General features: G+C 37.0%; 2 protein-coding genes across 2 annotated transcripts; one reads left to right on the forward strand and one right to left on the reverse strand.

The window, feature by feature from the left end:
* The first annotated feature begins 1,735 nt into the window (after positions 1 to 1,735).
* Positions 1,736 to 9,986, forward strand: LOC134004638 (methionine aminopeptidase 2-like). The gene is made up of 11 exons (XM_062443978.1): positions 1,736 to 1,903; positions 5,016 to 5,114; positions 5,208 to 5,270; positions 5,363 to 5,465; positions 6,620 to 6,781; positions 6,880 to 7,061; positions 7,364 to 7,458; positions 7,558 to 7,654; positions 8,024 to 8,127; positions 8,403 to 8,518; positions 9,410 to 9,986. The coding sequence occupies exons 1-11, from the start codon at positions 1,744 to 1,746 to the stop codon at positions 9,660 to 9,662; spliced, it is 1,434 nt and encodes a 477-aa protein (XP_062299962.1). The 5' UTR covers positions 1,736 to 1,743; the 3' UTR covers positions 9,663 to 9,986.
* A 2,390-nt stretch (positions 9,987 to 12,376) lies between these two features.
* On the reverse strand, positions 12,377 to 26,843 carry usp44 (ubiquitin specific peptidase 44). Its single transcript, XM_062443766.1, has 6 exons — positions 26,806 to 26,843; positions 18,861 to 20,567; positions 17,804 to 18,002; positions 15,954 to 16,062; positions 15,603 to 15,856; positions 12,377 to 14,377 (listed from the first exon to the last, which is right to left on the reverse strand). The coding sequence occupies exons 2-6, from the start codon at positions 20,415 to 20,417 to the stop codon at positions 14,253 to 14,255; spliced, it is 2,244 nt and encodes a 747-aa protein (XP_062299750.1). The 5' UTR covers positions 20,418 to 20,567; positions 26,806 to 26,843; the 3' UTR covers positions 12,377 to 14,252.
* Between the last annotated feature and the right edge of the window lie 918 nt (positions 26,844 to 27,761).

Consider the following 27,761-nt stretch of genomic DNA (forward strand, 5'->3'; position numbering starts at 1 on the left):
TTTATTAGTTTATTTAATAAGTTAATTTACTGTTATAGCTCTGCCATCTAGTGGCCAATCATATTACTGCAGCTGGTGCTTAGTAGCATCTTTTTTTAGGATATAAATATAAAGATGTTTTAACACATAAATAATGATATAACTTGCTTCTACAAACAAATTAGTTTTAATTTTAGCTTTGATTTAATCTGCTCAGCTGTATTTAGTTGACTTGTGTCTTAGTTTTTTGTATGTGCTCTCTTTTCATTGATGAGGTCATTAGTGCAGTTCATCCCTTTATTTTTCCCCCTTCCACAGGATATCTCCTCATTGGACTCATTGCTGACTGAAGCTCCTCTTCAGCTGATTTGGCATATTTTACTGTGTGCTGCGTTCAAGTGCTCCCCAGAAGCTCCAATTTTTGACATACATTAGTAAGCATCTTTGGTCCATATAAAATAAAAATAAATGGAGATTCACACATTAAAGCAGCACAAGAGACAGGTTAAGGGAGAATAAAAAAACTAATTGAATTATGTGAGTGGAAATATGAATTTTAGGAAATTAAAAGACCTTGAAGGTAAGGCTGCATCTAACCATCAGTTTTTTTTCTCAGTCTTCATCAATTAATCATTTGGTCTCTAAAATGAAAGATAGTGTTATAAGGTGACATCTTCACATTTTTGGTTTTGTCTAACAAGACTGTCCAAAACCTCAAAATATTCAGATTACTACTGTGTACAACAACAACAAAAATAGGCATTACATCTTAAATTAAAAGCTGGAACCATCTAATGTTTGTGATTTTTACTTTAAAATTAACTAAAACTACTATTCAATCATCGAAAGAGTTAACATCATCTTGGGTTTTGGGAAACAGTGATCAGGATTTCATACTATTTTTTGACATTTTACAGACCGCACACATGGCAAGGCAAGGCAGCTTTATTTATATAGCGCATTTCATACACAATGGCAACTCAATGTGCTTTACATAAACATGGCTGGATCTACCATACAGCAGAGAGGGGCCCTCCATGATGGGACGAACCCAATGTGCACTTTTTTTCATCAGGCTCCATAGAAATACGACACAAGGCCTGACCCATTCTTTTGATGTTAATAGCAGCATTACCCAATCGGAAATTAAATAAAAGTTGTTTCTAGAAAAATAAGTGTCACGATTGAGGTTTTTATTGTCAGTTTGATAGTTGTACAAGTGATCCTATTAAATATATAGAGTATAGTAAATACAAAAATACAATAATGATAATATAAGTCTCAATTTAGTTTTATTATATATTGATATAATTGATCATATAAATATAGATTAAATCAGTATAAATTATAATTTAACAAACAGCAATTTCTTTGTTATGAGTTCAGAGTAGAAACTAAGAAGTAAGAAATCATTTTAATTATGTTTAGTGGTTTTAATTGAAAAAATATATATATTTCTACATAAAAATAACAAGTATCAATGCAGTTTTATTACATAGTGATATAATTGATCTGCAACATAATGCACATCAATTATATACTATATTATATTGTGTACTATAAATAATAATAATCTATCTATCAGTACTATTACTTCTACTACTTCTACTATTCTATTAACTACTACTACTAATAATAAATAAATAAATAAATAAATAAATAAATAAATAAATAAATAAACATTCCGAGTGTCCCTGAATGCAGCAACGCCCTCAGCACTCCCACAATCCTTTGCGCTTCCTCTCTCAGCAGCAGCCTCACATCATGGCGGACGTGGCTGCAGAGCAGAAGCTGGTCCCCGACCGGGAGCTAAACGGCGAGGCGGAGGACCGGGAGGAGATCCAGGAGGAGGCTGAGCCGGTAGAGGAGACGGCCAAGAAGAAGAAGAAAAAGAAGAAGAAGAAGGACAAGTCCGCCACGACAGGTGAGACAGTCCCCCGGATTCAGCTTCAATGCTAACAGGCTAACGGGCTAAAGCTAAGTCAAGTTAGATAGAGGGAGAAAAACCGGAAACACTGCGAGGCCTTCAAAGTAAAAGCACTAGACTGATCCCTGTAGGAAAAGGGGCTTAATTATTGATTTATTGGGTTGTAGAACAGCTTAATTATTAGTTTATTGGTAGTTATTAGTAGAATAGTAGATTGATCATGAAAATTAGTATTAAGATCATGAAATTATATCAATTTTAATTAATAATGTAATCTAAGATATTAAGTATGGTTAAGTTTAACTTTAAAAAGGTGTCATAACAGCATATACCAGCTTCTTTTGAACTGGATGAACGAACTTCAGATGTATCTACTTACATTTCATTTATTGATTTTATTTACTGCATGTGTGTTAATGTAAATACAAGGCATGTGTGTGTGTTTGTATGTCTGCACTTGTTTTAGTCTCTCCCTGTTGTCTGTATATGAGTCAGCCATGTAAAGGATGATATTGTATAAATGAATGTAATAAAAACACATTTGAAAGGAAGTATTTTATCTTATCTTTTTGGGATTGATGTGAATACTAGTAAAGACCAGAGACCAGGAGTTGGTATTAATAAAGAATAGGTGTTTAAATCACAGATTAATTAGTTTAGTCTTCTTATTGGTTGAAGTGCCTGATTCAATTTAAAGTTGACACATTTATGTTAAAATAAATGTAGATTCTACTCGTCGATGTGGATATAACTTCAATTATCTATTAAATAGTGTAAAACCATCATTACATTTCCCTATATTTATTAAAAACGTCATAGATTTTATGTAATTAATTAATCATTTTTTTACTATCAAGCCCCAAAAACATGCACAAGGACAAATAAGCAATAATCTATTAAGAAGGGTAAAACCATCTTTATATTTCATTATATTTATCAAAAACCAATGGAATAATAATGTAAAATTGCCAAACATATCTTAAGGTAATAGCTTTTATGTCATTAATTATGAATTTTCTACTATAAGGCCCTAAAAATGTGCACAAGGATGAAGCTAAATTAAATCAAATGATGTTTCTGGTGGCCTTTTAATTTTTTTTAAAACAGAAATATACACAGATGTTATTCTTACTGTAATATAGGAAATGGTTGGCAGGATAAAACTATACCTTATTGGTTAGAAAAATTATTATAAAAGGTCAAAATTTACTCTATTTATATTTAATCTGACGTTATTTTGAAAGTCACGCCGGACGCTGCTTGGTACGTCTCGCTCCTCTTTAGCCATGTGGGTTGTGCAGCTTGTCAGGCCTCATGAAACACGCCGGGCTGTGGGTCAGACACATGTCCAGCATCCAGGAGACATTTAAACTGGGTCGACACAAACTAGATTAATCACATTAATCGATCAGGCGCGTGGAGGAAAAACCCCAAATCAGCTGCTGATCCAAGCTGCTCCTTTTTTTCCTTTTCTAGTTGAGCCTCAGCCAAGTTTTTCCTGTTTCGTAATTTGTCAGATATTATATAAGACTAAGAGACTCAAAAGGAGGACATTAAAACATTTAAACAAATAAAACAGTAATTTAAAGGCAGATAATCAGCTGTCAGGTGTTTTTAATATAATTAAATATGATAAAGGAACATTTAAAAGCAAAGTGTTTCTAGTTTTTCACTCTTTAAATACATCTGAATAAATAAATAACATCACTTTTATTAATACTCAACTTTAAGTCTGTGGCATCTGTATTACACTGTATTATTTCATGTAAATGTTGCATTTTGAAGCAATTAACATTTCTTAATGTTTTATTGTTTTTGTTACTAAAAGTGTTGCTATTCTGAATGCTTTCTCACTATGGATGAAGATAAATTAGTTGTACTATTCCTTTTATGAAGAAAACGTAATTTAAAAAAGTGACAGAAATTAAGATTAACATACTGGTTTTTGAACATTTTTACTAAAAGGTTTGTTTGTAGTTCATCTTTTATGACAAAATTCCCACAAGATAATATTGAGTATGTTCTGAGCTTTGTTGTATTAACTGTGTTTTTCCAGATTTTAGGAATAAACTTGACATTTAGGGTTTTTTTAACCAGTGTGAAGCTGTAGTTTTAAAAAATAACCTGAATTCATTGCTAATTTTTTCATGTTTATTATACTAGAAAAGATAAGATATCATATTCCTTTATTAAATTTACATTATTGCAGCAGCAAAGTGGACAGTAAAAAAATGTGTCAATTAAAAAAAAAGAATAAAGAATGATAAATCTAAATAAATAAAAAGTGCAAAAGCAATAAAAACAATAGTAGAAAAAATGATAATTAAATCTAAAAAAAATAAATAATGCAAAAATAATTAATGAAATAATCTCAAATTAAATTAAATGATCTAAAAAAAAAAAATTTAAAATAATAGATACATTATGTATAAGAGTAATATTGGTGTAAAGTGATTATATACCTGAGTCTGATATTGTTATTGCACAGGTTTAGTTTTTACACGTCGACTATTTGCCAACAATTCATTGATTAATTGTTTAATTTGTTAATGAGGCAAAAAAATCTGGTTTCAGCTCTTAAAAATGTGAACATTTTCTGCTTTTCTCTGTTTAATATCATCATAAATTACATCATGACACATTGTAGTTGAACAACAAAATCAGTATGAGGTCACCAACTTTCTTTGTTGCAGAGTTTTTTTACATTTAGAAGAGAAAACAATAACTATTAAAAGAGAAATGAGCAGAAGGAGCCAATAAAACCCATTAAGGGCTCATCGGGTGGCGTTCCAACAGTGAGACATACAACATAAAAACAAAGAAATACACACAAATACATAAAAACTAAGGTGTAACAGCTTGGATTTTAGTAAACTGCAATGTGCATATTTGAATAATATTATGTAGTTTTTCTTTATCAAATTTAATGATTAACCATTAAAACAATCACCACAATAATGAACACAGTCGCTCTTTCTGCAGCTTGTTTTGCTCTCAGTTGAAGCTCATTAGATCATTTAACAGAGTGTGTGTGTGTGTGTGTGTGTGTGTGAACGTGTAATTGTTATTGACCATTTCCTCTCTCCTTCTTCTGCTGATGCTGCTACAGGCTCCGAGGCAGAGACAGATGGCGGCGTGTCCGAAGTGAGCAAACAGCTGGAGAAGCAGGCGATAGACGACAAAGAGAAGGAGGAGGACGGAGAGGAAGGTGAGGAAGTCTTAACATCTTTAAAATAACACACATTATAAACCTCGAATGTCACATTAGGAGATGTTACAATGCCCGTTTTTCATCCTGCAGATGGAGACGAGGGTGAAAACACTGCAGGGAAAAAAAAGAAGAAGAAAAAGAAGAAGAAAGGACGTAAGTTTAACCGCAATTTGTCAGACTGGATTCAGATTAGAACTCTTAAGACGTCAGCTTAATGAGTTTTTTTGTTGTTTTTTTCCTCTCAGCTAAAACTCAGACTGATCCCCCGTCTGTGCCCATCTGTGATTTATATCCAAGTGGAACGTTTCCCTTCGGACAGGAGTGTGAATACCCCACCTTACAGGACGGGTAAGGAGGAAACGCACACACACACACACACACACACCTCTACGAGTATTTGAGCGACTAATTTACCAGAATAGGTGATTTCTCTTCTCTGATGAGTGTCGTAAAGTCTCAAAAAACCCAAATCAGTGCATATTTATTCTCATTTTCACTTTCTTGATGTTATAAATGCTATTTTGTTGGTTGTACATTTAATTCTGCTTATTTTTATCTTTTATTTTCTTGTTTTATTGTCTCTTATCTGTCCCTCTTTCCCGTCTCCATCTCCCAAAGCTGCTCTGTAAGTCCTGATTGGAAAAGTGCTGCTGTAGCGCTTCAATTAAGCAATTATTTTCATTATTGATATTAATCTGTTTGACCAATTAAACATCAGAAAACCGTGGAAAAACAACCATATAAATATCCCCAAGTCCTTAAATGTCTTGTTTGGTCTGAACAGTGATCTAAACCCTCAAAATATTCAGTTTACTCCAATTTAAGATGAAGAAAAGCAGAAAATTCTCCCATTTGAGAGGCTAAAAGCATCAAATTTATGATATTTTCAGCTTGAAAATTAACTCAAATGTGTAAAAGGTTGCTTGGACATTTGAATTAAGTCACTGTATTGTATTATAACACGTTTTAAAAGGTCTAACAAGATCAAATAATAAAGCCCAGCCTCTAATTCTGGACCTTAAAAACACTAATCAGTGAATGTATAGTTTTATTCAGAGACAATTTAGTCGAGTGCTGCTTTTTAAACAAACTTCCCTCATGTCTAAATTTAAAATGCAAACACTGTGACAAAGATCTTATCATAGCCAGAGTTTGAATTTGAACAAATCCGCTCGTGTATCCCTCTGATTTGCATGGGTTAGTAAAAGTCTCTGCTGATAACTCTTTGAAGCTGCTTGTGAAGTCTGCACACAGACGAACCCGACGACCCCTGGTCAGGTGACGGCGGCCCAGACGATGAGTCAGCAGCCCCTCGTTGTTGTTTTAACGTTGTAAAACCAGTTTCTGCCTGCGGCGTTAACGTGTTTAGTTAATCCAGAGTGCACTTTTATGCCTTCCATTAAGAGTTTTCCACCCAGCTTTTTCTTTTATAACCTCTCCACTTTTTAAAAATATTTTAATATCACTCTAATAAAGCAATGTGTGTGTGTGTGTGTCTTTAGTCGCAGTGCAGCGTGGCGTACGACCAGCGACGAGAAGCGAGTGCTGGATAAAGCCAACGAGGAGGTTTGGAACGACTTCAGACAGGCAGCCGAGGCCCACAGACAGGTCCGCCAGCATGTCCGCAGCTTCATGAAACCAGGCATGACCATGATAGAAATCTGGTGAGGCTTCCTCTTACATCAGTGGAGACACTTAAACCCTAATTCTGCAGCTTTTATTTCATTTAATTTTCTCTCTTTTCGTGTTCGTCTCTCTTCAGCGAGCGGTTGGAGGATTGTTCCAGGAAGCTGATCAAGGAGAACGGGCTGAATGCCGGCCTGGCTTTCCCCACCGGCTGCTCTCTGAACCACTGTGCTGCCCACTACACTCCCAACGCCGGAGACCCCACCGTTCTGCAGTACGACGACGTCTGCAAGATCGACTTCGGCACGCACATTAACGGTAAAACACGGTAACATATATAACGTCCAGATTTAAAGTGCTTTAAGCCCTTAAAGCAGGGGTTTCAATCCGGCCCACCCGACAAGCATGAATACAGTCCTCTGAACCTAAATGCATATTGTATTTATTTAAAACATTCATATATTGAAAATTATGCAAATGTTGTCAATCAGCAGCTTCTGTGCAAAATAATCTGAGGAAAAAACTGAGACATAATATTGTTGAAATTGCACATTTTTGACAGTAAACAGATGATTTATTATAATAAAGTTATAATGTGTATATTATATATTATGTTTCAGGGCGAATCATTGACTGTGCCTTCACCGTCACTTTTAACCCAAAGTATGACAAGCTGCTGGAAGCCGTGAGAGACGCCACCAATACTGGAATCAAAGTATGACTTCAACACACACATATTAACACACACATACACACACACCTCTCTGTTTCCTGCAGCTGATGTATTTCTTTTCTTTTTTTTTTCTGGTGTCAGAACGCCGGTATCGACGTGCGTCTGTGTGACGTCGGAGAGTCGATTCAGGAGGTGATGGAGTCATACGAGGTCGAGCTTGACGGCAAAACCTACCAAGGTGTGTTTTCATCTACACCTGCGTAAAATATATATATAAAATTTTTAACAGGAAATTAAACCTAATTTAATTATTGTGTAGTTTTGTAAGATCTTTCAAACTATCTTTGCTTTTTTCTATAAAAATAAACATAAATTAGATTAAATTAATTCCCTCCAAAAATGTTCTTAACACCAGTACATTAATGTCTGTTGCAGCTTGTGAAGATTGTTCTGTTAGAAGAGTTTTTAGGTTGTTTTTCTGCAGATTTTGTTTTATAAACACATTAAAGAATAACCTACAAAGCTACCTACAGCTTTTACACTGTGAATAATAAACAAAATATCTCGTATTTTATATATGAAACGTGTCTTTTTTTTCCTGTTCCAGTGAAGCCAATCCGAAACCTGAACGGTCATTCAATCGGACAGTACAGGATACACGCTGGCAAGACGGTGCCCATCGTTAAAGGAGGAGAAGCTACGAGAATGGAGGTGAGTTAACGAAGATCAAAAGTCATTGTTTAACTTATCTTGTTTAACATTATTTTATACAGTTTTTAGTTGGTGATGACTGAAGTCGTCTTTATGGCAGAAAAACTTTTGAGATTTTAACGAGAAAATGACACATCAGAATTTAAAATACTCGCTTGTTTTGGGGGTTTATTATTCCATATTATAAGCCTTTAATTTGATATAACTTTGCTGCTTATTTAAAAACCTGCAGTTTTCATGTTATTGATTTTGCTGCTTTTTTTATCACCCTGCAGGAGGGAGAAGTTTACGCCATCGAGACGTTCGGCAGCACAGGGAAAGGAGTGGTCCACGATGACATGGAGTGCTCTCACTACATGAAAAACTTTGACGTTGGTCACGTTCCCATCAGGTAAGAATCTGTCAGGCTTTCACTGCCGATCAATATGATGCATTTATTATAATTTAATGTCAGTATATTATTAACTTCTGTCTGATAAAATCACTGTAGTGTAAGTTACTGTATATGATCATTTTCTGCAGTTGGTTTAAAACAGACACAATAGAGATGTAAAGATCTGCATAAATATGGATAGAAGATTAATGTCATTTTGTTCTGATTATAATTGACTCAACGCCTGATTACGGTATTTTTTGGATCACACCTCTAATTCTGGGTGTGATAAATTAGTCGAATCAGGATTATTTTTTTTTATGTCTGATGAAGATAAAAGTCCATAAATCCATTCAATAAATAAAAACTCAAAACATTCACATTTAATGCCAATAAGAGCCCACTGAAAATATGAGCTATAGACATAAAATGTTTCTCATATCCCTAAAAATATATCCACTGTAAGATAATTAACTGCCCACTATTTTGATAAATTATAATTTAAGCTACATTAGACTTAATTGGTTCCTCTTTATCAAATTGTGATCATTTATAACTTTTCTTTCTTTTTTTCTTATTATAATAAAATTGTATATTTAGGTGTTGGACTGTTTATCAGACACAACTAAACAGAAGTTACTGTCACAGACATTTTAACCTTTTTCTGGTGTTTGTAAACTAAATGATTAAATGAGAAATCCATTTAGTCAGGAGTTAAAATAAAACTCTAAAACTCTTACACTTTATTTATATTTATTCATTAAACATGTGAACATAAGGCCAAACAAACCCCTTACATTTCAACTGTTTGAAACCTGTTTTTAAAAAGGAAGTGAAATTAAATGTGGTTTTAACTTTAATCTGAAATCACTGATCCTTACTTCCTTTCCTTCCTTCTTTCGTCTCCAGGCTGCCGAGAGCGAAGCACCTGCTCAACGTGGTCAACGAGAACTTTGGCACGTTGGCGTTCTGCCGGCGCTGGCTGGACCGCCTCGGCGAGAGCAAGTACCTGATGGCCCTGAAGAACCTGTGTGACCTGGGAATCGTGGACCCTTACCCGCCACTCTGCGACACCAAGGGCTGCTACACCGCTCAGTTCGAGCACACCATCCTGCTCAGGCCCACCTGCAAGGAGGTGGTGAGCCGGGGAGACGACTACTGACACCCCAACCCCCCCACCTTTCACCCTAACACCACCCACCTCCTCTCAACACCACCACTCGTCCTCCTCCTCTTCCTCCTTATTCACCTCCACCACCACACAGGACCCCCGTTAGCAGCTCCTCCTCCTTCAGAGAATCAGCTCAAACAGCGGCGGCCCCCCCAAAAAAAAGAAACGCTACTGTATTCTACCCACAATGCACCACTCTCACATAGCTTTGCAATGAAGAAGGACTGGCTGAGTTTGTTTTTCTATCACAGCTTTAACGAGCACACAGCGTTAACGAGTTTCTGTCGGAGGGAAGCGTTCAACACATTATAGAAAAATTTAACTGTCAAACAGTTAAAAATGTATTATTTAAAAAGCTGCCGCTACATTCATAGCGCACTCCTCCCCTCATCTCCTCCTCCCCCCTTCCTCTCCTCCCTACAGTATTCAAACTGATGTTGAATGTGGGAAAACAACCCTTTACTTTATATACATACATACCTCTCCACCCTCTCTCTTTTATTCATTTTCAAAGTTTCCATGGCGACCCACTGAGCCTCCAGTGCATTGTGCTCAAATTAAATTAAGCACAAATGCTACTGACGGGGGGGGGGGGTTTGTTTTGGGGTTTTTTTAAAGGTAGGGGTTCAGGCCAAATAAATAAATGCATGGCCACGTAACTCTGCAGACAAAGACGACGACTCTTTCACATCTAAAATCTTAAGTTTTGGGATGGAGGAAGGGGGCGGTTTAGTTTTTTGTCATAATATTTCGTAATAATGAACGTCATCTTCTTCTACAGAACATGCATCTCGCAGCTGTATGTTTTTGGCTTTCTGTCGCTTACAGGAGGGGGCGCTCTCTCTTTCTCTCACTCTCTCTTTCTGTCTCTCTCTGCACTCTTTCCCCCCCTCTCTCCCTCCCTCCGCCCCCCCTCCTCTTCTTAGTCATCTTTTTCTTTGATATTTGTAAAATATCTTTGGAAATGGCTGCTGCCACTCTACCCAAATAAAAAAAATAAAAAAGAATAATGCTTCATTTTGAACTCCCTGAAAATGTTTTTTGTAAGAAAAAAAAAAAGGAGATGAATAAAATAATTTTGCTCATTGTCTTCTTATGTGACTCTTTTAATTACAGACAGTATATTTAATGGTTTATAGCTTGAAATAAAGTTGGAACAATTATTTGAGCAATTGATAAGCCAGAAATTAATTGAATAATTAATTTCACTGAAATATTCATGAACTCCTAAAAATGGTCTTAACACTTTTTATTCACTTTCTTGTGAAGCTTAAAATTTTTTATTTTATTTTATTTATTTTTTTACAATTTAGGTCATTGAAATATTGTTTAATATAAATACTGTTTTTGGGGGCATAGTTTTACATTTTAGGAATTAGTTTATTCATTTTCTTGTCAAAAGTTGAATACAATTGACATTTATTTGTTAAATATGAACATAAAAACAGAAAATCTCTGTCCAAAGACTTGACTGAAAACCACAAATTGCTGTTTTCACACTTCTGTTCTTTGTTCAGGGTTAAAATAAGATAATAGATATAATTTATGAAATTTAATGGAGCTCATTGGCAGACTTGGACAGAAGCAGGCTAACAGTTTGCCTCCATTTCCAGTCTTTGTGCTAAGCTAAGCTAACCGACTGCTGGCTGTGGCCTCTTATTTCTCAACTCCTGACATTAAGGTGAAAATATTTATTTCCTAAAGGTCAAAAAATATTTCCATTAAGCAATAAAAAGGTCAAAGTTTCTCTCGGGAATATTTGCTGTTTTTTGTTTTTTTTATCTCCTAAATTAGCAAACACACCACTTGGACTCACTTTATTCAATGCTTAAAAATAACTATTGGTCACAGTCTTCATCTGAATAGATCAACACTGAGCCATAAAGTGAAACTACTAGTAGTGACGGGAAAACAAAGCTTTCTTAAAGTGCTGAGTCATTATTGCGCAATTATATTGAAGCAGTTCTTGATGCATTTCTGCTGAGCAATAATCAGTATTACATTTATAAGAATAAATTAAATCTGTCACCATTAGTCTAAATATAATTGGTCATACTCCTTTTTTAATTAATATCTTGATAAATACCTGCAGTGTCCAAAAACATTGTAACACCTTTCTGATACAAGTTTGAGATAAAAAGGCTTGTAGGACCTGATAATGTAATAAAAACCTCGTAACTCAATAAAAAATGTAATAACTTCCTGATAATGTAATATAGTACATTTCTTAATTATCTAACAATCTCTGTACTGATGATGTAATAGATTACATTAACAGGTTATTACATTATTAGGTTAACCTTATTTTTGCAGAACCTAATGTAATAATTTCCCAATATTGTAATAACTTTTTTTATTGAGTTATGAGGTTTTATTTATTACATTATTGGGAAATTATTACTTTATCAGGTTCTACAAGGCTGAATTTAGGGTAATGACATGATTTTGTAACATGTTGCCATATTTGAGCTTTTAAAGGTTGAAAACTCATGTGGTGCAGTCTAATTCAAGTGTAACATCACTATCTGCCAGTTTTAGCAATTTTTCATTAAATGTATTTGATTTAAAAACTCTAAAGTTCCCCAAACACTGACACATAAAACCCAAACTTGCTGTAAAAAGTAAAGAAAAAACAAGACACCGGCACATTTAGTAGAAAAATGAAAAAATATTCTCATTTATTGAGGTAATTTTCTCTAGAAAAAAAAAAATTGAGGTAACAATTTGCATAGAATAACTTCCATAAATTTACACACACCAAAGAGCAGTAGCCGAAAGCAGCAGTAACCACGGTTACGACTTTTAACAAGTACTACTACGACCAGAGTAAAACCAAATGCCAACAAACAGATAGTCACAATGTCGGACAATGAAGGTAAAAAAAAGAAAAAAAAGATGATGAAGTGTGCTTTGAGTTCCTCTCGGATAAATCAGAGGAGACTTAGTTGAGGCGGAGAGGGTTTTTCTTTCTTTTCTTTTTCTTTTATCTTATGTGTGCAATTTTCTCCAGTATGGAGATAAATATCACAATCTGTTAACGCCCCAGAAATCCTGTTTAATCTGTTTTTTACTGACAGATGGTAAATTAAATACAGTATGTACACTCACAGTACACGTAATGGTGAACAACAGATCGGTCGTAGCTGCTGCTGCTGGTGGGGTTGAACAATCGAGCAAGAAAAGTTAAAACAAATCAGCTGATTATTTGTATAAAACTTTTTAAAAAACAGCCTCTTTACTAAAAAAAAAACCAACCTCCGAGAGGTTATTGTATAAAAAAATACATTCATTATCTAAATGCTGGTTTGTGTCGCAGATTTGCTGATTTTCTGTTTTTATTTTTTTTGTGATATGAATTATAAGAAAATATAATCTGCTGCTTTTTTTAAAACAGAAAAAAGGGCACTTTTACTCTTATTAAAATCTTTTTATCTGCCGGGGATGGTTCAGATTTCTTTTATACATTCTGGTGCAGAGAGGTGGCAGCATTTAGCCTTTAAATTTATTCTCCTTAAATTCACCATTTAAAAGAATATAATTATAAAAATAAATCCATCAAATATTGAACTGTTTTTTGGAGATTTTTTTTTTCTTTCCCCAAACATTTCCCTCCAGACTTGGGCTTTTAAAGTCTGTCAATTATATTCCTGACAGACCCAGGAGTCCTCCAGAATTGGGAAAAAAATACTTAACTTTAACTGCTCCTGCTTGTGCACAGCTTTTGGATGATTTAAACAACACTGACTTGAGTTATATAAAAAAGAAAAACCACAACAACAACAAAAAAAAAACAATATTTGACGATTTAACCTGTAAAATAAAAAATAAAAATTAGTGCATTCTTGGCTGGAGTGAGTGAGTGAGTGTGAAAACCTCGAGCGAGCGAGGCTTCATCTAGTGATAAGTATGTGACATTTAATTAACAAACCTTACATCCATCCAGTTCTGTGTCGACTATCTAAAGTGACTGAGAAACATTTTAAAGATGATTTTAAAAAACAGAAAAAACAAAACAAAAACAGCATTTTTTTTAAAGAAAGCCACCAAAAACTCAGGTAGGCAGGTAGGCAGACACCTGTACGACTTGTATGTATGTAATGAGTGTAGTCGTGCCCTCCCCCCTCCCCACCCACCAGGCCAAAAGTCGTTGTTGGCTGCTACTGAGACGCATCTCGGCTGATAACTCTCCTCTTTATAAAATACAAACTGTACACAGATCGACAAACATCACCAAATTTTTTTGTTAAAAAAAAATACCTACATATAAACACCATATACAAGAAGTTCACTGTGTTTGTTTTGTTTTTTCTTTTTAAAAAGGAGCTCTTCCTCTCTTGTTCTTCTTTTTTTTTCCTTTATCCTTATTTAGAAAAATAGATTTTATAAAAAGAAAAAAAAGAAGATGATCTCCCAGGATATAAAATGCCCAAAGAAGAGAAAGAGAGAGGAGAGAGAGAGCGAGAGAGAGAGAGATGGGGCTGTGCTGATATCTTCTCTCTGAGTGGTCCGGCTGCAGCAGAGGAAGAGGAGGAGGAGGAAGAGGTGATGGTGGTGGTGGGTTTTTGTGGGGGGGTTGTGGTCCTATAGCGGCCGGTCCTTGTCCTGAGTTACACGCTGTGTGTAGAAGAGGATGTAGGCCTGAGCGCGGCACACCTCCTCCACTGAGCACACATTCATCTTAGAGTCATTACAGTGAACCCAGAAGCCTGCAGGACACAAAAAGAAGACAAGAAAATTTATGAATGAATGAAAGAAAAGAAAGAAAGAGAGTTTTCATATTTAATCTATCTGGATGAACATGAGCCTCAAATTTGGTCCTATAAACATATTTTTATGAGAGTCAGCTGCTTTAATGTTCAGCCCAGAAGACAAAACACGATCAAATATAAACGTTATGTAACAGATTAAATTAGTTTATGACTTTATTATAGTTTCTTGCATTTAAACGTCATCATTCAGAAACCTAAGTATCAGATGTACGAGTGTCCTTGAACGCACTAATAGGTTGGAGTTTTCATGCTTCCAAATTTAATTACTAAGAAAAGATTTGATTAATTTAAGAGCTGCAATGATTATCAATTAATTGATAAATTGCCAACTGTGTGCTTTATTAAAGAGACCTCCAATTCTGCTTTTAATTTATTGTCATTTTTTACTGATTATGCTGCTGTAATGCAATAATTTACTGTGTGGAGTCAAAAAAGTATCTATCTACCTATCTATCTATCTATCAATCTACCCATCTACCTATCTATCTATCTATCAATCTATCAATCTATCAATCTACCTATCTACCTATCTATCTATCTATCTATCTATCTATCTATCTATCTATCTATCTATCTATCTATCTATCAATCTACCTATCTACCTATCTACCTACCGATTCACTTAACAAGTTTCAAGTGAGCTAATTAGAGTTGTATTGAATGGACAGAAGGCAGAAAATCAACCAAAAAAATTAAGAAATAGCAAAACAGAAATTGCAGTAAAATTTGCCAAAATGATCGTCAAAAAATATGCTAAAACTATCAGCTTATATTCAGTCACCTCCAATTTAATCAATATGACATGATGATTATAATGATTATATAGTTTGTTGCCCGTGGGGCAGATTTATGTTTTTATCATCAGCAATAACTCAAAAATAAGGTTTTTATAGTGCAAATAGTCAGATTTTGATCATAAAAATGGTTACGTTTTTTAATTTAAAGGATACTCCAGTAAATACACATTGTACTTTAAGTTTGGATACTTAAAGAGACGGATTAAAAACTCATCCTAACCAGTAAACTGTACTTTAGTAATACAAGTTAAATGGTTAATAAACAGGAGAATATTTCAGCTTCTAATTATCAGATTCTATCTAAAAACAAACTAAATCTGAACAGAGAACTGCTTGATTTAAAGACTGTATTTCATGTATCGCACCTCCTCCTGTGTTGTAGCAGTAGGCAGTGTAGTGGCCAGAGCCGAAGCCCTTCCCATGATGCATCACCACAGCAGAGAGTTCGTAGAGGAAGTGCTTTGGGCGCGGTGAGCCCGCGGAGCCAGGGCTGCTGGGACTGGAGCACGTGGGCACGCCTTTGGGCGACGGCTCCATGCAGCAGTACGGCTCCATGTTGAGAAGCTGGTCGAAGCTGACGTGGACTCCGATCTTCTCCCGGTGGTTCCGCCCGGACCACCTGAAGACCAATCACAAGTCGGGGAGAGAGACAGTGAGCGACCAATCACAGCGGACTCCAGTGAGAGTCATGACAGAGTGAGTGAGGGTCGTCCTACCTGAAGCGTTTGAGGTGAAGCCGCAGCACCTGAGGCAGTTTGTGGACCATCAGCTGTTTTTGTGCCTGGGTCAGGATGAGGGGTTTGGAGGAGGTCCGCCGTCGAGCAGCTGCAGAGAAGAAGAGGAAGAAGAGGAGGAGGAGAAGAAGAATAAGAGGAGGAGGAGAACAAATATTACTCCAAAAGTTAAAGCTCAATTCATCTTTGTAGCCACGCAAGAGAAACATTGAGATAGATTTTAACCCTTACAAACTGTTCTGGGTCAAATTTGAACCATTTTTACATTTGAGAGCTGTTAAACACAACCTATACACACATATTACAACAGGTTCCCCTTATTTAATCAGACATCCCCTCTATTAATATATAAAAAAAGAGCCCCAACTTCTTCCTCACATCTCCAGCAGGTGTCACTGTCCTTTAGTTTTAGTTTGGCCGGTTTACTGAGTGTCCTGAGTGGCTTCTGTTAATCAGTTTGAACAGAATAAGCTGAGACTGTGCTTCATGGGAACAGTTGTGTCTTTTGTTATTATCATTATATAAATATTTGGGGGGAGTGGTTGATAATAAAGAGGCAGACAAGAAATGAGGACTATACTATTACATGTTTGATTGGCCTCTATGGAGACAAATAATGGAAATATTGAGCCTAAATCATTTCTTTCTTTTTGCTGGATGATCTTATTTTTTTTGCATTGTGACGACAGACTGAAATAAAAGAGGAGGCTGTTTTTATTCACACAGAGCTGAAGTCACTCTGAATGCTGCTAGTTCAATATTTAAACCCTCGTATCATTAATCTCTCTCTTTCCCTTCTTATAATATTTAGACAAAAAGAAAGAAGAGTTTCAACATGTTTACTTGAAGTTTAATGATGTAACCACAACAATTCATTTTGTAGTATGTGGATTAAAGTTGTATTAACAGCAGTTTATGTACTTGATCATTTTTCTTAATTCAAGTTTAATATATGCATGTTGTTTTTTGTTGTGTTTTTTAAATTTTATTTATTCAAAGCTAATTATAATGATTAAATTAGTAGTAAATTAGTCCTTAAACTGTAAAATATCACGGCCTCCATTACATACCTTTGTCACAAGTGTTTGATAACCACATTGGAGGGATCATTGTTATATGTGTGTCTTTATGTATATATTCTGTACATATTAGATCATCTCCCCAATATATATCAATATCGTTATCGGCCCCCGACCCCTAAAATCCACTAACAGTCAGGCTCTAATGTGGATACATGAAAAAAAAAAAGAACATCTACACAATAAGTCAATAAATAAGTCAGTAAAATAAATAAATAGATAAAGAGATAGAGTGAGCAGTGTGCAGTGTACTAGCAAATAATAAAATCTCAATGTGGGATATAATTAATAGTATAATAGTATCGCTCAGGTTTTTGGGTTTAATTCTAATATCAGGAGCGAGAGAAGCTGCTGCACTGCTGCCAACTTGCATCTTGTTAAGCAACGTGGAAATCCCCTTCTTTCTCTTCTTCTATCTTACACAGCTTTTCACAGAAAAACTACATTTAATAATTAAGGAATCATTTCTATCTCGACTTTGTCTCCTGTTTTAAAGGGTAATATGATGCATGATTTGGACTTTAATGTAGACTTTAGATGAGGAGACAAATATTCCTTTAACCTCTATCACTATCAAACATATTTCTAGGACATGTTTATTCAAGATTAGCACAAGAAAAAACAAATCTAATCATATTTATAGATGTAAATGGGTTCATATTGATGTGAACCAAATCTTTGAAAGCCTCTAAAGTTAATCTAGATGAAAAACAAAGTGTGTGTGCATGTGTGTGTGTGCATTACTGGACTCACAGTTGCACTGGTCACAGGCGTAGATGTTTCCCTCCAGTGCTTCGGTCTCTGTAAACTTGGCGAGCATTTCGGTGAGATGGCACGAAGCCTGCGCGGCCGACTCCCTGCTATTGCTGTGATAGCGCTCGGGGAACTCCAGCGACAGATCCCAGAAAGGCTCCACAGTGTTGGAGCGATGGTCACATGCCAGACACGTCACCTGAATACGTGAGAGACGGGGGGGAAACAATGAGCGGAGGGTCGGTTAGCGGGGGTCACAGAGGACAGCATGGTGGTGTGTTATAACTTTAATCTTTATCTAACACTACTTTTACAGTGTTGACAGTGTCGTGCCCCCCCCCCCGTTAGAGCTTTTTACTGTCTCAAAAAGTATAAAAATTGGTGATACTCTGAGATACCCAAAAACCCTCGCAGACACAGTCCTCTATTCAGTGAGAGCAGGTGTCTCAGTGTGTGCTCTGCCTCTACAAGCAGACACTCATCTCTTGTCCTCAGGCTGACTCTCTGCACTCGTGCTGCACTTCGTCCTCGTCCGTCAATTAAAACGAAGAGATGCTGAACTTTGCAAGAACTCAAAATGTACGGCTTCACGCCCCTAAGTCTGAATAATATCATCTTTACTGGCTAATTCTGTGTCTGCTTGTGTCACAATAACACTTCCAGGACATAAACTGGGGAGACACCAAATTATGGCTAATTCATTGTACTATTGTACTAACTTAATCTTTTATTTCTCTATTTTACTGATTTTATGTCAGTATTGGAAGTTTAATCTCTAATTAAGATTTTTAAAAAGACAAAGTCAAATTGAATCTGAATTATTCATTTTTTAAACAGCTCAGTCTAAGATAAAGATGTCTATCGAATTATCAATGCAACTCGAGTGTGTGTGAATCAGCATTAGTGAATCAGTGAGGGTGACTGCAGTGTGTGTGTTTGTGTGTGTGTGTGTGTGTGTGTGTGTGTGTGTGTGTGTGTGTGTGTGTGTGTGTGTGTGTGTGTGTGTGTGTGTGTGTGTGTGTGTGTGTGTGTGTGCGTGCGTGCGTGTGTGTGTTACCTGGCTGAGCAGCTGGCCGTGGAAGATGGTGTTGACCACGCTGAGAACCTGTTTGATGAGTCGTTTCTGCGTCTGCGACACTCCCGCGCTGGTCGTGTACTGGCCCGTGCTCTCCAGCTCGTGCTGCACCTTGTCCAGCAGCTCACACAGGAACTCCTGAGCATCCTGCTGAGCGTAGCCCCGGAACGCCGGGATCAGCTGCCACACCGAGTGGAGCATGGCAAAAGGCGAGACCAGCGCCCACTTGCCCGACCACATGACCTGAAACAAGGTGTGCAGCTCATGGCAGAGAGAGATGTGCTTTGAGCTCGGCTCTTTGGGTTGAATCAGCTCCATGCTGCGGCCCCGCGAGGCCCCGCCGCTCAGGCCGGCCCCGGAGCCCGAGCTGGCCTGGAACCCCCTCCTTTGGGCGAGGGGGAACTGGGAAGAGGTCTTGCCTGTGAGTTGGCCGTGGACGGCAGATGCCAGTAGCTCCAGAGCCTGGGTGAGGTCCAGGCGCATGAAGCACTCCCTGAAGACGAGCAGGTGGCTCAGAACCTGCAGGATGGAGTTCATATAACAGGTGTTGCCCAAATTCCTCAAACCCGTCACTCCGGGCGTTACCGTGGGACGCCGTTTGAACGGTGAACCGCCCTGTTTGGTGCTCTGCTTGTGGCGGACAGGTGTTTGGGCGTGGCGGGGGGTCGCTGATGACGGTTTGGGTTTAGATTTGGTGGTAGAAGAATGGCTTCGGGTTTTAACTGTTGGTTGGGGCTTTTTCGTGGGTCCAGTTTTCTTGGGGGTGGGCGTAGCGGGGCTTTGAGTCCTCGGCCTGCGGGTGACGGATGACGGCACGGGGCTTCTTGTCTTGTTTTGTGAACGAGTGGTCGGTGGCGTGACCGCCGCCTCCGCAACTCTCTGGCTCTTCCGACGTAAGCGCCGACTCTTCCTGAGGGGGGCGTTCTCCAGCTCCTCCTGCAGCTGCCTCTTCACTGCCCGTCTCCTCTCCCTCGACTCCCTTTTCTGCTCCTCCTCCTCCTCCCTCTTCCTCTCCTCCTCCTCCCTCTTCTTGCCGCATTCAGTGAGTCCGAACCAGAAGCGGAAAACGCGTCCCATGAGCTCCCTGCGGCGGTGCCATAGGGCGGTAAACATCCTGTCCTCGTCTCTTAGCTGCAGCTCGCGGGCGCCGGATGGCATGAGTGCGTCGGGGGCGGCGCTGGTGGAGCGGAGGGTGCGCCCGCTGCGGGTGGTGACCTCATAGCGTTGGCTCTGAATGGCGCTGAGCGTGCTACGAAGCAGCTTGAGGTCTCCGGTGGCGTTGTCATTCAGGACGTAGTCGTCGCACAAGTAGCAAAAAACATAAAGTTCGTTCACCTCCATCGCCAGCGGGTGGTGCTGCTGCTGGAAGTGTTGCAGGGCGTGCTCCTCAATGTAGCGTCCGCACGCCACGTGAGCGCAGCCAAGACACGCCCATATCGACTCTGAGGTGTTGCAGTCCACGCAGTGCCACTTCTGGGGGTTGAGGATGGAGTGGTCTGGGGCCAGGCGCAGCCGCCCCACATGTTTACACCTGTCCATTACACACGCCCGCCCGCCGAGCTGGCTGGCCGGCCGTGTGTCAGTCAATAGCTGACCGTCTGTGTGCAAGTCCGTGCGTGTCAGCGTTTCACACCGGCTTTCATATCACCATGGAGACCACGGTGAGCTTAGAACAGGGCATGGTGTTGTCTGCGGGGGGAAAGCAAAGCAGGCGTTAATGTTTCCACATAATGACACAATGCAACAGCTAAATACCTGCTTGCTAAAAAATGATTGTACAACAGAATTAACACTGCTAGACCCGGATGTTAAAACACCAGACTAGATGACTTTTAGAGCTTTTCCAGAGAGTTTAAATATGAAATAAAAGATCTCAAGAGGATTTCACAGGTATATAAACTCATTTTCTTTAAATATATAAAAACTCTGAGGGACAGCTGAAGCGGCACAGAAGCTCCCGAGCCTCTTTATAAAAGTCTTATTTATAAGCTTCTGGAGACTTCTTGGAGAATATTTATTAAATTATGGATTTTAATTGAATTCAAAAGAGGAAACGACTCCACTCAGACAGTCCCAGCAGCAGACTCCACTTAAAACCTCTTCCTGCTTTTTATTCACATTTCTGAAGGTTGGTGTATCACAACTGAGAAAGTTTGGGGGGAGTTCAACTGCGAGGAAATGACTTCAATAACAGAGATAAAGGAAAGATGTGAAGGTTGTTATTTAAAGGGCAGATTCACCGTTTTTCAAGCATGTCTAAAAATAACAGTCAAGGAAGCAAATGAATATTAAAGCTGTTTTTTCTTGCTGTAATCATTCCTCCTGTTCAAACTGACCATTATAAGATCCTTTCATAATGGCTTTCTGTGCCAAAAAAATGTATTTAAAAGTTTCATCAGAAGCTAAAATGAAGCTTCAGCCATCCAAATGAGTCAAATCAAGTAGATATCTATCATTGCTACAGTCTTTTTAGTGCTAAACTCCCTCTTTTTGTTACTATACTTCCACCACAGCTCAACAAGGATGCTAAAAAGACTAAAAAAGATGCTAAATGTGTCAGATATCCACTTGATATGACTAACTAGCTTCAAATCTACTTTTAAATGCATTTTTTACACTAAATATCACTTTGATCACATTTAAAAGCACATTTAATAGTCAGTATGAACATAAAGAATGATTACAGCAAAGAAAAAACCTCCTGACAGTTGTTTTAAGACACACTTTAAAAACTGTGAACTCATCCTTTAAAGCCTCAAACTTCAGAAATGTCCCACTTTCTTTCCTTCTTTCTTTCTGCTCTGCTCTTCTTCTCTCCTCTTCATTTCATAAACCACGAAAAAAAACACTCACAGAACAAGTGAGCGTGACTCAAAAGCGTGCAGGTCAACGTGGGCGTTTGTTTAGCAGTTCTATGGCGTGTGTGGGCATGTTTGTTCAATAAGTGTTCGCCAGAGTGTGTTAAAAACCACGGTGTGTGTGTGTGTGTGTGTGTGTGTGTGTGTGTGTGTGTGTGTGTGTGTGTGTGTGTGTGTGTGTGTGTGTGTGCAGCCGCTGACCAGGATATAAATAAATAATCACTGCTGCGATAGTCCAAAACTGTCCCACGGGGGTAGATATACACGCCAAAGTAAAGATAACTAAATGACGGAGGGTTACATACTTCGAGCTGAATCATCAGGTGGTGCCGTGATGATAATGATAATAATAATAATTATAATGATAAGAAAGTTTATTTATAAAAGCACTTATCAAAACCAGAGATGACAAAGTGCTTCACAAGGCTGAAATGAGAAAGAGAGAAGCAAACACATGCAGATACATTTCACAAAACTGAAGGAATTAAAAGTTAAAATGATTTTTTTAAAGAGCAAAAATAATCAAATAAATTTCAAAAGTTGTTAAAAAGTCAAGGTGACCAAACAGCAAAATCTCTTCTCTCCTCTTCAGTCTTAAATCTGGACTTTAGAGGACTGCCAACAAGTTCCTGTCTGTGCAGGTTTGATAAGAGCCAAATAATCTACATATGCAGCCTGGAGCGACGCCATAAAGTCAAAATCAAAGTCAAAATCAAAATCTTTAAAAATCAATTCAGTAATTAACTAACTACTACATTTTTTAAAGGGAAATCAAAACCTACCTGTTCAGCCCAACTTTTTATTAACAATTTTACAGTTTTTTAGTGTTTTAATTATATTCCATTGTGCTTGTTTTTCATGTTTTATTTTTTTAATTTATTTATTTAACTTTATTTTACACTCTTATCACTTTATAGTTTAATCTTCTTTCAATTTTAATTGTCTACTTCTTTTGTCTTTTAATCTCTCTCATTACCTAACTTTAGTCTTTTTTTTACTTTAACTTTTAATAAAACTTTTCTCTTATTCTCTCTTTACTTATGTATTAAATATTTTTTTAATCTATTTGATAATTTATTTTTTACTTATTTATTTTAAATTTTTAAGCATTTGTATTTTCTTTTGTGCGCATTAGTTTCCAGTTTTGTCTTTTAAAATGTGTATTTTTGATTTTATTTATCTATTTTAATTTTGTCACTTATTCTGTCTTATTATCAGCTTGTCAATCCGCTTACTGTACTTTGAATTACACTAGTCTGTATGAAAGGTAATATATAATTAAAGTTTGATTGATTGATTTAGTGACATTAAGAAGGAAATAATATGATTTTTTCTGTATAATTTTGCAGTCTATGATTTGTTTTCTGATTTATTGCAGTTAGGAAACTATTACTGTAATCAGTGAGAAAATGAAAGTATGTATGAGCTCAGCTGTTTGTCTATGAAGCTCAGATGTGAGATATGAGAAAGGACTTTAGCAATACTTCTTAGATAATAAAAACGTTTCGGAGGTTTGAGTCAAATAAGACACAGAGGTTTCTCAGAGAAGACAGTGTAGTTAGAAAATAAAACTATATGCAGGGCCGATAATAAAGATCTCAGTTTTATCTGGATTTAATTGAAGAAAGTTAGCAGAAGCAGTGAAGATGCAGGATAACTTGGCACCTCTGTTAAATCGCCCTCCACTCAATAATGTGGTGTTTTTCTTTTTATTCCTTCAGTTTTTTGGGATGTTTTGAGCTTTAATGTGCTTTAAGTTTGACACTAAAAAGCCGGTTTTCGTTTCTTTTCATTACCTTATTTTTTTTTGTCATTGTGTCTTTTCACTTTATTTAAAAAAATGTATTGTATGTAACCTGCATTCTTGTTAATCCATATGTATGAGGTCTTTTGTACATGTTTTTTTTAATATTGAACATTTCACAAAACAATTATACATAAAAAAAGAAAAAAGAAGCTGGTTTCACATTCATTTGAAAGTGTAAAGTGTCTCTGAGCTCATTGGAAATCTGATTTTAAGTGGTGGCGATACAAACATGATTTATGACATCACAACTAGTCTGAAAGCAGTATTTATAGTCTGAGTCCAGTATTTAATTTGCACAAGTGTGATGTGGTAACTTGAAGCCTCTGGTGCACAAACACAGAAGATAATGGTGTAACAAAACAGAATGAACTCTGAATTAAAAGCAATTAAAGTCTAATTAGAGACAAAAATAAACAAGCTGCTGTAGCTACAAGTCATGGACAGCTTGTCTCTAACAGGGACAAACCACCAAACCAACATCTATAAAGAAGCCTGAAGTGATATTTGTATGTTTACATGTTGTTTATCTATCTGGCTGCACATTTCCCCTCAGCGAGTGTTTGTTTGGAGGCTCGTTCAACAAGCTGAGCTGCAGGACGAGACGTGTGTTCATGTTTATAATAAAGTTTTGATGATGTGGACAGAGGCTTTTTTTCAATTCACTATCATGCTTAAAGGAAGACAGTATCATGCCTCATGTTTCACTTTAATTTAACAAATAAGTATTGAATATTTTCTGTATTTTAAGATGTATTTAAACATAAAACACCTTGAATAATATTGTAATTTAGGATAATGTGCAAAAGTTCCTTGCTTTAAATGTTTTTAAGGTAATAAATTGAAATGTTTTTTCAATTCACTACAAGGTTTAAAGGAAGACAGTATTATGCCTCCTCCTGGTTCACAAATGAGTATTAAATATTTTATATAGTTTAAGATTTGATTTAAACAGAGGACACCTTGAACGTTATTGTCACTGAGGATCGTTTTGCTGATCCAAAAAATAAAAGATTCAATACAGGACTCAAAACTGAAACTGTGAGTTTTGTGAATCATTACACCCCTTAACGTATAGTAAGAGACATCTTAGGTCCAGCAGGAAAGCTTTAAAAATGAAATACATTTGGATATATTTATAGATTATGGAAATTTCAAATAAGGATGGGAAGAAGAATTTTCATTCATTTTAAGGATATTAACATGATAATTTAAAGATCCCCCCTCTAGACATTTGTTAAGACATTTGAGAAATACTCTTACTTGGAACAATAATGTGTGTCTGACATGTTCTTCCCCACCAAATACATAAACTCTGAGCTGCTCCTGCTGCTACTTTTATCATGATTTTAACTATTTATTATATCCCTCAGGGTCTTACTGTAATGCCTCTTTTTTTAACAGTACACTACACTGCTCACTTTATCTCATTATGCCTTTTGTGTAGATGTTCTTCACTTTATTACATATTTATTTTACTGTATTTCTTTCTTTTTCTTGTATCTACATGGCTGGAATTGCAATAAAAAAATGCTTAAATCCTTAATTTTGATGTTAAAATGACGTCTCCTACTTCCCTGTGAAGTCTATTCTCGGTGTATGTGAGGCTTCATATTTCCACCTCACGCTTAAACATTGGACCAGAACTGGCTTCCAAATTATTTGTGATGTTGCAACTCAAAAGGCTTGTTGGTACATCGTTGTATCTGAAGCTCAGATATGAGATAGGACTTTAGCAATATTCAAAAGATAATTAAAATAAAAGTTTTGAGGTTGGAGTCAAATAAGACGCTGAGGTTTTTGACTGAAGACTTTTGCGTAGTTGGAAAAGAGACGAGAGGAAAGGAGAGGGATTTAAATCTATAGGCAGACTGTCAGCTCAGTTTGACACTCAAAAAAAAGTATAATTTGGATATTAAAAACCTTAAAATGACACCTAATCCGTCTCCTTCGTTAAAATAGAACCACAATCTATGAGCAGGCAACTATATTTAGTTACAAAAGTGTAACTACTACTTTGCTATAAAGCCTTTTCTCACTGTTTGTGCACTTGAAGCTTCATATTTCCACTTCACACTTGAATATTTGACCCTAATTGGCTTCCAGATTAATTGTGATTTTAAAATATTAAGGCTTGTTGATGCACCCTCTTACAAAATTTGGATTTACAGCGAGACACTTCTGCACATACATCACTCTACACCCAAACTGTAAGAACAAGCGGGGGGGAAAAAACACATATTTGAGTGACAAAAATGATTATAAAGAGGTTTTTTTTTTTTTTTACATGCATACAGGAGAGGAAGAGGAAGAAGGAGGAAGGGAGCATGCTTTACGTTTAACTAGCAACCTCCTCTCACACACCGAGACAGCACTGTAATGATTATCTAACTTTTTTTTTAACACCATGCAGCAATCACCACTGCACTGACCTTTACATATAAAAAGAGATTGAGTTGATAATGAAGCAGGGAGTGGCGTCAAATATAGCAAACGGTGTATTGAGAGGAGGAGGAAGGAGGAGGAGGAGGAGGAAGAGGTTGTTTCTGCAGACTTTATAAGTTTTTTATCAGCAAGTTAGCGCGCCTTGCTTTGGGTTTGTCCTTGTGGCTGAATGGTCTTAAAAAATAAAGCCATTGCTAGGTAGTATGAGTGAGTCTAGACTTTAAACTAACTGTGACACATGATACGAGTAGTGGAGAAATTCTGAGTATTTAGATTAGCCTGTAATTGATGCAAATATACTGAAATGATCATGCACCAAAAAAAAGGATTAAAACTGATTTAAACCACATACACACACACATTACAATACGTGTTTTAAAACATAAGCAGCATGTGCACACACACGTATAAACATTGTTATAATTAGTGCTATATTATATTTATTAAAAAGAGATTTGTGAAGCCCCTTTTAGCTGCTAATGTTAGCCTAGCTTAGCTCAAGGCTAACAGCGGTAATCCTCCAACATGTTAGCCGGAGGTCAGCTCCTGGAGCCCGGGTTAGAAGCTCCACAATGAGTCCCCCCCCCCCCCGCCTCCAACACACACACACTTACACACACTCACTCACACATACACACTCATAGACACACAGGTCTGCTGGATGTGTGTGTTGTTTTTAAAAACCTAGAGGATTACATGCACATGCTGGACACACTGTTACACCTGTGATGTGTTAAAACAACAACAACACAACATACATTATATTAAAAATTAAATTATAGACTTGTCCATGTGGAGAAAAAGGAGGAAACCAGCCTACCGAGCCTCTCCTTCACGGCAGCAGCAGCTCCTCTGTTTCTTAAATGATCGCCATCTTGTCAGTGCCCTGTGTCGCGTGGTGCTGGCTCGAGCGCGTCCTCGCTTCGTGACGTCATTGTTGTTGTTGTTGTTGGTGATGATGATGAGGATGATGTAAAAAGTTTAACTATTTCTACATATTGAAAGTAATACTGAAGTATAATTTTGAGGGTTTTTGTTGTTGTTTTTTTAAACTTAAGTTGAGTATTATACTTCCAGTCTACTACATTTCAGAGGGAAATATTGTACTTTCTGCTCCACTACATTTATTTTGACAGCTTTAGTTACTTTTCAGATAAAGATTGGACACAATAGATAATATAACACGTCTTACAATATGCAGTGTGTGTGTGTGTCAGGGTCACATTTCAGATGTCTATGAGTTGTTAACAGCTCCACCAAATAGTGATTTTTCCCTCTAAACTTCACACATGGATCCAATGTTTCACCAAAAAATCAAAGATTAGATAAAAATACCCAGTGGTGGAAAGTAACTAAGTAAATTAACTCAAGCACTGTACAGTTTTGAGGTACTTGTACTGTACTTAAGTGTTATACTTCCACTCCACTACATTTCAGAGGGAAATATTTTACTTTTTACTCCACTACATTTATTTTGACAGCTTTAGCAACTTTTCAGATAAAGATTGGACACAATAGATAATATAACAAAGTCTCTAAAGCCCCTCTTAACTTCTCACATGGTTTCTTGACACCTTACAATAAGCAGTGTGTAGTCTGGTTCACATTTTCAGATGTCTATGAGTTGTTAACAGCTCCACCAAATAGTGATTTTTCATTCTAAACTTCTCACATGGATCCAATATTTCACCAAAAATCAAATATTAGAGAAAATGTCACAAACTGAAAACACATTTGTGTATCAGAACTTTGTTTTTTCTTCCACTACTTTTACTG

The sequence above is a fragment of the Scomber scombrus genome, chromosome 22, assembly GCF_963691925.1.
Source record: "Scomber scombrus chromosome 22, fScoSco1.1, whole genome shotgun sequence".
Lineage (NCBI taxonomy): Eukaryota > Metazoa > Chordata > Actinopteri > Scombriformes > Scombridae > Scomber > Scomber scombrus.

Excerpts from the sequence above, each read along its gene's own strand:
- LOC134004638 (XM_062443978.1), top strand. The coding sequence starts at position 1,744 with ATGGCGGACGTGGCTGCAGAGCAGAAGCTGGTCCCCGACCGGGAGCTA. Across the intron at positions 7,459-7,557 it reads CCACCAATACTGGAATCAAA|AACGCCGGTATCGACGTGCG; the intron begins GTATGACTTCAA and ends TTCTGGTGTCAG. Across the intron at positions 8,519-9,409 it reads GTTGGTCACGTTCCCATCAG|GCTGCCGAGAGCGAAGCACC; the intron begins GTAAGAATCTGT and ends TTTCGTCTCCAG.
- usp44 (XM_062443766.1), bottom strand. The coding sequence starts at position 20,417 with ATGGACAGGTGTAAACATGTGGGGCGGCTGCGCCTGGCCCCAGACCAC. Across the intron at positions 16,063-17,803 it reads CGCCTGTGACCAGTGCAACT|CTGCTCGACGGCGGACCTCC; the intron begins GTGAGTCCAGTA and ends TCTTCTCTGCAG. Across the intron at positions 14,378-15,602 it reads CTGCTACAACACAGGAGGAG|GCTTCTGGGTTCACTGTAAT; the intron begins GTGCGATACATG and ends TGTGTCCTGCAG.